Source organism: Cebus imitator, unplaced genomic scaffold (assembly GCF_001604975.1).
Source record: "Cebus imitator isolate Cc_AM_T3 unplaced genomic scaffold, Cebus_imitator-1.0 Scaffold356, whole genome shotgun sequence".
In the NCBI taxonomy this organism is placed as follows: domain Eukaryota; kingdom Metazoa; phylum Chordata; class Mammalia; order Primates; family Cebidae; genus Cebus; species Cebus imitator.
This window is the reverse complement of record NW_016107671.1, coordinates 342,803-353,286: the sequence shown is the minus strand read 5'-3', so window position 1 is coordinate 353,286 and position 10,484 is coordinate 342,803. Positions and strand designations below refer to the sequence as shown.

The following is a 10,484-nucleotide window of genomic DNA, read 5'->3' as shown; positions in this document are numbered from 1 at the left end:
GGTGGCTCATGCCTGTAATCCCAGCACTTTGGGAAGCTGAATTGGGAGGACTGCTTGAGCCCAGAGTTTAAGATCAGCCTGGACAACATATCGACACCCCATCTCTGCGAAAAGTTTCAAAAATTAGTGGGGCGTAGTAGCACACATTTGAATTCCTAGCTACTTGGGAGGCTGAGGCAGGAAGATCACTTGAACTCAGGCATTCAAGGGTCCACTGAGCTAGGATCCTGCCACTGCACTCCAGCCTGGGTGACAGATGAAGACCCTGTCTCTAAAAATAACAATAACAGTCATAATAATAATCATAATAGTATCAACCTCATAGAGTCTTTGATCATTAAGGTAATAAATGCTCAGAATAAGACTTGGCATATAGAGGTCATTAAATTAATGCTTGGTCTCTTGCAGTCATTCCAAATGTAAATCCAGAAGATTGGGATGATACATGGATAAAAAACCTGAAGTGTTTTTCTGTTTTGGAGGCGGAGGCTTGCTCTATCAGCTAGGCCGTAGTGTAGCAGTACCATCTCGGCTCACTGCAACATCCATTCTCCCGCCTCAGCCTCCTGAAAAGCTAGGATTACAAGCAAGTGCCACCACGCCTGGCTATCATGCCACCACGCCGGGCTAATTTTTGTATTTTTAGTAGAGACTGGGTTTTGCCATGTTGCCCAGGCTGGTCTCAAACTCCTGACATCGAGTGATCTGCCTGCCTTGGCCTCCCAAAGTGCTGGAATTACAGGCATGAGCCCCTGCACCTGGCCAGAAACCACAAAGTTTTTTGTTTGTTTGTTTTGAGACGGAGTTTTGCTCTGTGGCCCAGGCTGGAGTGCATTGGCAAGATCTTGGCTCACTGCAACCTCCACTTCCCAGGTCAAGTGACTCTCCTGCCTCAGCCTCCTGAGTAGCTGAGATTACAGGCGCCCACCATCACACCAGGCTAATTTTTTGTATTTTTAGTAGAGAGAGTGCTTCACCCTGTTTCCCAGGCCGGTCGTGAACTCATGAGCTCAGACATCCACCCACCTTGCCCTCCCAAAGTGTTAGGATTACAGGCGTTAGCCACGCGCCCAGCACCCCAAAGTTTTAAAGAAATGAGGTGGCTGGGCGTGGTGGCTCATGCCTGTAATCCCAGCACTTTGGGAGGCCAAGACAGGAGGATCACAAGGTCAGGAGATTGATACCAGCCTGGCCAACATGGTGAAAACCCATCTCTACTAAAAGTACAAAAATTAGCTGGGTGTGGTCATGCATGCCTGTACTCCCAGCTACTTGGGAGGCTGAGACAGGAGAATCGCTTGAACCCAGGAGGCAGAGGTTGCGGTGAGCTGAGATCATGCCACTGCACTCCATCCTGGACGACAGAGCAAGACTCTGTCTTAAAAAAAAAAAAAAAAAGAAAGAAAGAAAGAAAAGAAAGAAAGAAAAAGGGAGGAAGGAAGGAAGGAAGGAGAAAGAAAGAAAGAAAGAGAGAGAGGGAAAGAAAGAAAGAAAAGAAAGAAAGAAAGAAAAGAAATAAAGAAAGAAAAAAAGAAAGAAAAGAAAAGAAAGAAAGAAATGAGGCTCAAGATTTGGTAACAAGGGAATCCCAGCCAGACGCCAGCACTGGATCCCATGTGCTGTGGAGTGAGAGGTGCCAGGCAAGGCACAAACACTGCCCTCAACCCCAGGGCAGGCAGGGAGACCTGGTAGCCTTGCAACCCAGAGATAGCTCAGTGACTTTTGCTCACTCTCTCCTTCCCCGGCTTCCTCGTGACCCTTGCCTGCCTGCTGCCAGTCTGAATGGCCATCACCTCCATCCCACCCATTCCCATGTGTACAATCTCTAGCCCCAACCCTCAGGGCTGCAGTCTCTGGAGCCCCCAGATACATCCCAGCCCTTCCCACTTCTCCTCTTTCCAAGTAGGGCACCAGGTTCTTTACTTTGCTTTATTGTTTGTGGGGTGAAGATAAGTCCTTGGGCTTGAGGAAGTCAGTGTCATAAAGTTATAAACTGGGAGATGGGGTAAGAAGGCACAGAGGACAGTCACCGCCCATCTTCCCTTTCTGCAGATGAGGTGGGTCAAGGTCAGCCCCCTGGCTGGGGCCTAAGACGCAAGGGCTTCAGAGCTTGGAGAAGGTGACGTTTTTCAGCTCCTTCTTCTCGGTCGCGGCCTGGACCGACTTGATGAGGTCCTGGGTCTGCAGCATGCTCATGTTCCAGGACGCCTGGTGCCGAGGGCGTGGGAAAGAACCGGCGAGAGGTTAGCAGGGGCCAATCAGGATAAGGCATCCAATCACCCTGCGCCTTGATTGGTCGCCTGGGGTTAGAGGAGGGCTGTGATTGGTCGGAGCGTGCGCCTTACCATGTAGTTGAGGCCCTCAGCCACCGAATGGTCGCGAGAGTAGAGCAGGTTGACCTTGATGCCCTGCACCGCCACGGGGCTCTTGCTGGAAATCTCGGCTGCCAGCGCTAAGGCTGCATCGAGCATAACTTCCTTGTCTGGGAACACCCGGCTGCAGCGAAAGAGATTGGCGCCCGGGCGGGCTAGGAAGGGCTCTCTCCCCCAGTCTCCCGCAGGTGAAGAGGCGCCACTCACGGAGGAAGGCCCAAGACCTCAGACAAACAGCCCAATAGGAGCAGGGGGCTGACGTCTAGAGAAATGACCTCTCCAAGAAAGAATGCCACTGGGAACTCTGGAGCAAGGAGACAAGGGGACCCAGAGAAGCCTCCATCCCTTCAGGCCTGGCTGCCCCCAGCACTGAGCCACCAGGGCCTAACACCTACCTGACCAGCCCGCTGCTCAGGGCCTCGTCAGCCATCATCTTGCGGGCGGTGAAGGCCAGCTCGTTGACAAGGCTGCAAGGGGGGAGCATGCATCAGGAAGTGGCTGCCACCCCAGGGCTGGGAGACGCTCTCTGGTCCCCCACCCACACCCCCACACCCTCTGCACCCACCTCTGGTTCCCAATGACCCTGGGCAGGCGCTGCAGTGTTCCTACATCGGCAGCCAAACCTATGTCCACCTCCTGGGGGAGGAATCCGGTCAGTGTTTGGTTTCTGCCCAATGTTGTGCCCCATGCAACCCCATGTCCATGAAATTTCATGTTTACTGCAGAGTCCCCCCCACCACCTCCGCCCCAGTGACTCCCTCCAAAGCCCTGTTCAATCCCAGGCAGCTTCTTGACCCGGGCAGATTCCTTCAACCTAACAGAGCCCACCTTCCCATTCACCCGCCTCCTACTTCTTCAGAGCAGCTCTATCACCAGAGAGGCACCCTCCTCACCCTACCCGAGACCCCTTTACTGCGTCCCCCTGGAGCCATCCTGCCTCCCACCCTCACCAATATGGCCCCAGGGGCAATCCCTGCCCCTGGCACCTGCCAGCCTTAACCCCACCCCACACCTTACCCACTCACAACTTCACGTCTTGACTTCCTCTTTGGCCAAGTCTTTTTTTTTTTTTTTTTTTTAGAAGGAGTTTTGCTCTTGTTGCCCAGACTGGAGTGCAATGGCACGATCTCGGCTCACCACAACCTCCGCCTCCTGGGTTCAAGCAATTCTCCTGCCTCAGCCTCCTGAGTAGTTGGGACTACAGGCACGCACGCACCATCATGCCCAGCTAATTTTTGTATTTTTAGTAGAGATGAGGTTTCACCTTGTTGACCAGGATGGTCTCGATCTCTTGACCTCGTGATCCACCTGCCTCGGCCTCCCAAGGTGCTAGGATTATAGGCGTGAGCAACTGCGCCCGGCCTTGGCCAAGTCTTACTTTGTCAGGTTCGACTCTGACTCTTCCATGAAGCCCTCGGGGCTCACTCCAGCCCCCCAATCCCACCCCACTGCCCAGCTCTAAGCAGGAGCTCAGGAGGATGACTCACCTTCACCTGGAAGAAAGCATCCTGGGCACAGTACCGGATGTCACAGGCAGTGACAAGGTCCACACCTAAGAGGTAGAGGCCAGGGATGCTGAATGACCACCAGAACCACCCCCGCCTCCTGAAACATGGAACTGCTGCCTCTTGGGACACAGCCTGAACCTCTGACAGAGCAGAGGCTGGATGCCAGTGGCCGCGGCATCAGGGCAGCAGCGTGACCCAGGGAGCACCCGAGCAGGAGGACAGTTGCAGACTCACCTCCGCCAATGCAGCCTCCGTGGACGGCAGCAATCACAGGCTTGGGGCACTGAGATGGAACAGGAAGAGTGGTGTCAGGGCTGGCCCAGGGGAGGCGGGCATGGAGAGGGATACCCTCCAGCCCCCTAGAATCACCTTCTCAATGACGGTGAAGGTCTCCTGGTATCGAGTGATGAGGTCACGGAGGTACCAGCTGATCCGGGCCACATCATCTCCTCTGGGCTGCATGATATCGGAAGCCATGTCCATTAGGTCAATACCTGGTGAGAAGGTATGAGGGAGCTCACCTAGGCTCCCAGCCCCCACCCATTGCCCCAACCACAGGTCAGAACCCAGGCAGAGCGGGTTCGAACACCAAGGCAGAAAAAGCCACTCACACAGGACTTGGTGAGGGATTGCATATGGCCTGAGAAGGAAAGAAAAGCTAGTATTTGTTAAGTCATTACTCACTGGATCCTCGCAACAGTCCTACCAGCCAGGTCCTATTACTATTTGTGTTACCAGCAGGTAAACTGAGGCACAGAGAGGTTAAGCCCTTGCCCAAGGGGTCACATTGGCTGATGAGTAGTGAATTATTTTAATTAACTCATTAATGTAAATAGGGTCTCACTCTGTTACACCAGCTAGAGTGCAGTGGCACGATCATGGCTCACTGCAGCCTCCAACTCCCAGGCTCAAGCAGTCCTCCCGCCTCAGCCTCCTGAGTGGCTGGGACTGTGCCAAGGCTGGTCTTGAACTCCTGGGCTCAAGCAGTCTTCCCACTTCGGCCTCCCAAAGCACTGGGAATTCAGGTGTGAGCTCCAATTCCCTGCCAGAAGTGGGATTTTTAAATCCGGAACCATGCAGCTGGCTCCAGAGGCCATGCTCTTCCCTCAATATGCCAGACAGCCTGGAACTTAAGGTCTGTGGCGTGAGGAATGGAGTCAACGGTGGCAATGTTTCCTGAGATGAGAAACATGTCAGGATGCAGCAATTTCTGTGGCTCCGACTTCAAGATGATCCCGAATCTGACTTTCCTCCACCAGCTGTTCTCCATGAGCCCACCCTGCTCTCCCTGTTCCCACCTGTGTCCCCAGTCTGTTCCCTACACGCAGCCAGGAGCCAGTGGACACCTTCTCGGGTCAGACAGACCCTCTTCTTCCCTCCTGTCACTCTTAGAACAAAATGCAAATTCCTTGTCATGACTTTACCTTGCATGAACACCGTTCCCAACCTATTAGGTTGGGCACACTGGCCCTCAACAGTGTGTGTGTGTGTGTGTGTGTACACAAGCGTGCAAATCTCAGCTCTTTGGGAGGTGGATCAAGAGGTCAGGAGATGGAGACCATCCTGGTTAACATGGTGAAACCCCGTCTCTACTAAAAATACTAAAACTGGCTGGGTGCGGTGGCTCACACCTGTAATCCCAGCACTTTGGGAGTCCAAAGAGGGTGGACCACCCAAGGTCAGGAGTTAAAAAGACCATGCAGCCTGATCAACATGGTGAAACCTCGTCTCTCCTGAAAATACAAAAATTAGCCAGGCATGGTGGCACGTGCCTATAATCCCAGCTACCTGGGAGGCTGAGGCAGGAGAATCGCTTGAACCTGGGAGGTGAGGTTGCAGTGAGCCGAGATCATGCCATTGCACTCTAGTCTGGGCAACAAGAGCGAAACTCCATCATAAAAAAAAAAATTTCGCCAGGTGTGATGGCATGCACCTATAGTCCCAGCTACTCAGGAGGCTAACGCAGGAGACTCTCTTGAACTTGGGAGGCAGAGGCTGCAGTGAGTTGACACAGTGCCACTGCACTCCAGCCTGGGCAATAGAGTGAGACTCTGTCTCAGAAAGAAAAAAAAAAAAGACCCAGAGGATAGGGAGGGAGCCAAGGATCTTTGGGCTGACAACCATCCTTCCATCTTCAACAGCCTCAGTCTGACTCCATCACTTCCTTCAGCTCAAAGGTCACCTCCTTAGAAAGGCCCCCCAAACCTGGCTAAACAGTGGCCCCATGCTCTGCGTCCTGACTCCGCCTTATCTCCAGGCTGCATAGCTTGCCATCCTATAATTATGCCCTTATCTGTTGAGGCCTTGACTCCCTTTCTAGAACGTGAGCTCTGAGAATGCAGTTTTCGTCTTTCTGTCCACTGCTGTAGCCCCTGTACCTTGAACAGGGCCTGGTACACACGAGCTGCTCAATAAGTGACCAATATACACAACAGTCCCTGTCCTCATGGGAAGGCAAACAATTGAATTAAAAAACACACTTGGCTAGGCACGGTGGCTCATGCCTGTAATCCTAGTACTTTGGGAAGCCAAGGTGGGTGGATCACCTGAGGTCAGGAGTTCAAGACCAGCCTGGCCATCATGGTGAAACCCCCATTAAAAAAAAAAATACACTTTGGGGCTGGGAGCAGTGGCTACTGCCTATAATCCCAGCACCTTGGAAGTTCGAGGCAGGAGGATCGCTTGAAGCTAAGATTTTGAGAATAGCCTGGGCAACATAGCAGGACCTCCTCTCTATAAAAAAGAAAAAATTAGCTGCGCATGAGGCTGGGCGTGGTCACCTTTAATCCCAACACTTTCAGAAGCTGAGGCAGATCACCTGAGGTCAGGAGTTTGAGACCAGCCTGGACAACATGGTGAAACCCTGTCTCTACTAAAAATACAAAAATTAGCTGGGTGTGGTAGTGCATGCCTGTGGTCCCAGCTACTCGGGAGGCTGAGGCAGGAGAATTACTTGAACCCGGGAGGCGGAGGTTGCAGTGAGCCGAGATTGCACCACTGCACTCCAGCCTGGCGACAGAGCAAGACTCTGTCTCAACGACAACAACAAAAAAGCAAGGACTGTATCGCCAGGCAGCCTGAGTTCCAAAATCCCAGCTCTGCCACTTACAAGCTGTGAGAATTGGGTAAGTTTTGCTCCCTCTGGATCTGTTTCATCTTTAAATGGGGCTTAGAGCAGAACCTGTCTTGTGGGCTGTGATGAGAATTAATTAATATGTTGAAAGTGCTTAGAAAGGGCCCTGACACACCATGAGTGCTACGTAATTGTGGCCGACTTTTTCTTTCTCTAATTAGTAGTTCTGCTCTATCACTGGGTCATGGCATGACCCAGAGTTTCTTCCTTCTAGCCGTCGGGGTCTTGCGCTGAAAATAAGATGAGACGGCTGCATTCAGCTGGGAGCTGAAAGATGAATGGCACAGCCACAAAGGAGCCCCACCTGTCTGTTCTCAGACATGAGCTCTATGAGAGCAAGGGGTCAGGAATGGGGGCTGCCTGCCATTTCCACATCTCCGGCACCCAGGAGGGGGCTCTGACTCTGGACTGTGTCACTGAATGTTTGTCAAATGAACCAGTGAACAAAAGGAGGAACAGACAGAGATGCAGAAAGAAAGCAGGAGGCTGGGCGCGGTGGCTCATGCCTGTGATCCCAGCACTTTGGGAGGCCAAGGTGGGAGGATCCGTTGAGGTCAGGAGTTCGAAACCAGCCTGGGCAACATAGCAAGACCCCACTTCTACAAAAAATAAGAAAACTAGCTGTGCATGGTGGTGCACACCTGCAGTCCCAGCTACTTAAAGGGCTGAAGTGGGAGTATGGCTTGAGCCCAGGAGGCCAAGGCTGCAGTGAGCCAAGATTGTGCCACTGCACTTGAGCCTGGGTGACAGAGGAGGGCCCTGTCTCAAAAAAGAAAGGGCCAGGCATGGTGGCTGATGCCTGTAATCCCAGCACTTTGGGAGGCCAAGGCGGTGGATCATGAGGTCAGGAGTTTGAGACCAGCTGAAGAACATGGTGAAATCCCATCTCTACTAAAAATACAAAAATTAGCCAGGCACCTGTAATCCCAGCTACTCAGGAGGCTGAGGCAGGAGAATTGCTTGAACCTGGGAGGCGGAGGTTGCAGTGAGCCTCACTGCCGTCTAGCCTGGCAGACAGAATGAGACTCCATCTCAAAAAAAAGACAAGCACTTTGGAGGTCAAGGCAGGCGGATCACCTGAGGTTGGGAGTTCAAAACCAGCCTAACAAGGTGAAACCCTGTCTTTTTTAAAAAAAAAAAAGAAAGAAAAGAAAGTGAGGGAGGGAGGGAGGGAAGAAAGGGAAGGAAGGGAAGGAGAGGGGAGAAAATGTGGGGAGGGAGGGAGAAAAGGGAGGGAAAGAAAGAAAGGGACCTTTGAAGATGTTAATGGACAAAAGTGAAAGAAAGAGTTAGGCCGGGCGCGGTGGCTCAAGCCTGTAATCCCAGCACTGTGGGAGGCCGAGGCGGGTGGATCACGAGGTCAAGAGATCGAGACCATCCTGGTCAACATGGTGAAACCCCGTCTCTACTAAAAATACAAAAAATTAGCTGGGCATGGTGGTGCGTGCCTGTAATCCCAGCTACTCAGGAGGCTGAGGCAGGAGAATTGCCTGAACCCAGGAGGAGGAGGTTGCGGTGAGCTGAGATCGCGCCATTGCAGTCCAGCCTGGGTAACATGAGTGAAACTCCGTCTCAAAAAAAAAAAAAAAAAAAAAAAAAAAAAAAAAAAAAAAAAAAAAAAAAAAAAAAGAAAGAAAGAGTTTACTGTCTGTCTCCCCACTGAGTTGGGAACACCATGATAGCGGGGCCTGGGACCAGTTTCCTAGCACTGGCTGAGCACTGTGTAGAAATCAGTGTATGAAATATCTTGCTTCTGGTTTAGTCCTCAAGGGCCAACCCTTCCACAGACAACTGCATATTCTGGCTGGACAAGAAACAAACAACTGGGTCAGGCATTGATGGTTCATGCCTGTAATCTCAGCATTTAGCACTCAGCACTTTCGGAGGCCAAGGCGGGCAGATCACCTGAGATTGGGAGTTCGAGACCAGCCTGACCAACATCGAGAAACCCTGTCTCTACTAAAATTACAAAAATTAGCCAGGTGTGGTAGCACATGCCTGTAATCCCAGCTACTTGGGAGGCTGAGGCAGGAGAATCGCTTGAGCCTGGGAGATGGAGGTTGTGGCAACTCTGCCCACTTCTCTTGCTGGGAGATTTATGTTTTTGCTTTTGTTGTTATTGTCTTGAGATGGGCTCTTGCTCTGTCACCCAGGTTAGAGTGCAGTGGCACAATCACATCTCACTGCAGTCTTGTCCTCCCTGGCTCACGCCATCCTCCCACCGCAGCCTCCAGAGTAGCTGAGAGTGTGGTCGTGCACTGCACCCAGCTAATTTTTCAGTTTGTTGCCCAGGCTGAAGAGTTAGTTTTAAAATCTTTTGCTGGGAGGACATGCATGGTTTGTAAGTCAGCATGAGGCCAGGCACAGTGGCTCATGCTTAGAGTCCCAGCATGTGGGGAGGCCAAGGCAGGAGGATTGCTTGAGTTCGAGAGTTCAAGACCAGCCTGGGCAACATAGCAATCATCTCTACAAAAAATAAAATAAAACAGAAAAACAGAAAAACCAAAAATACTAACTCCCACAAAGCTACCAAAACAGGAAACTCAACACTCTTTGGAATTATATAATGGAATCCAAAGCATCCACATCTTATTCCTATATCTCAGTATCCAGGAAACAATCCAGACTAACTCAAAATACAAAGAAACAGGAAGTGAGAGCCATTTTTAAGAGAAAAGATAATAAGAAGACTGACCCCAAGATGACCCAGATGTTGAGATTAGAAGACAAAGATTTTAAATCAGTCATTATGCCCAATGGCAGAAAGAAAAATATGCATAACAAATAAAAAAATATATAACTGACCAGGCACACTGGATCATGCCTGTAATCCCGGCACTTTGGGAGGTTGAGGTGGGCAGATCACTTGAGGCCAGGAGTTCAAGACCAGCCTGGCCAACATGGTGAGACCCTGTCTCTACTAAAAATATAAAATTTAATGGGGCATGGTGCCGGGCGCCTGTAATCTCGGCTACTCAGGAGGCTGAGGCAGGAGAATCACTTGAACCCAGGAGGCAGAGATTGCAGTAAGCCAAGATGGCTGTTTAAGGTCTTTTAGGCTGACTGATTGCATCATGGACTATGCCATGGTAACCTCTTTAACCTGCGCGTACACTCCAGATGAGTTCCTGGAACTAGAAAGTCTGAAGTAACTGGAAAACCACAAAAAGGCAAAGAATAATCAACCCCTGTGGAGCCTAATTAACTTTGAGATATTCTATTATTCCTTATTTCCACCTCAACTGATACGGCAACTGGACTTTATGACCGACCCTGGTCAACCTTGTGACTCCAGACCCTACAACCCACTCCCAGCTTGCAAAAGCCACCCTGAACTGTAACTTCTGTAACTTTCCATTGCCCTACCCCAAACCTATAAAACCAACTCCTATCCCACTGCCCTGTGCTGACTCTCTTTTGGACTCAGCCCACCCACACCTGGATGAATAAACAGCCATGTTGCTCACACAA

At 51.2% G+C, this 10,484-nt stretch overlaps 1 protein-coding gene across 1 annotated transcript in view; it reads right to left on the bottom strand.

Moving 5' to 3' along the window:
• Positions 1-1,915: 1,915 nt before the first annotated feature.
• ECH1 (enoyl-CoA hydratase 1) overlaps positions 1,916-10,484 on the bottom strand; it is an 11,215-nt gene continuing 2,646 nt past the window's right edge. The window contains exons 4-10 of the mRNA XM_017506567.2: positions 4,250-4,374; positions 4,115-4,163; positions 3,860-3,924; positions 2,938-3,008; positions 2,768-2,839; positions 2,346-2,496; positions 1,916-2,208 (exon numbers count right to left, since the gene is read on the bottom strand). Coding sequence (XP_017362056.1) covers positions 2,104-2,208; positions 2,346-2,496; positions 2,768-2,839; positions 2,938-3,008; positions 3,860-3,924; positions 4,115-4,163; positions 4,250-4,374 — 638 coding nt within the window. The 3' untranslated portion in view covers positions 1,916-2,103. The remainder of the gene's footprint in view (positions 2,209-2,345; positions 2,497-2,767; positions 2,840-2,937; positions 3,009-3,859; positions 3,925-4,114; positions 4,164-4,249; positions 4,375-10,484) is intronic.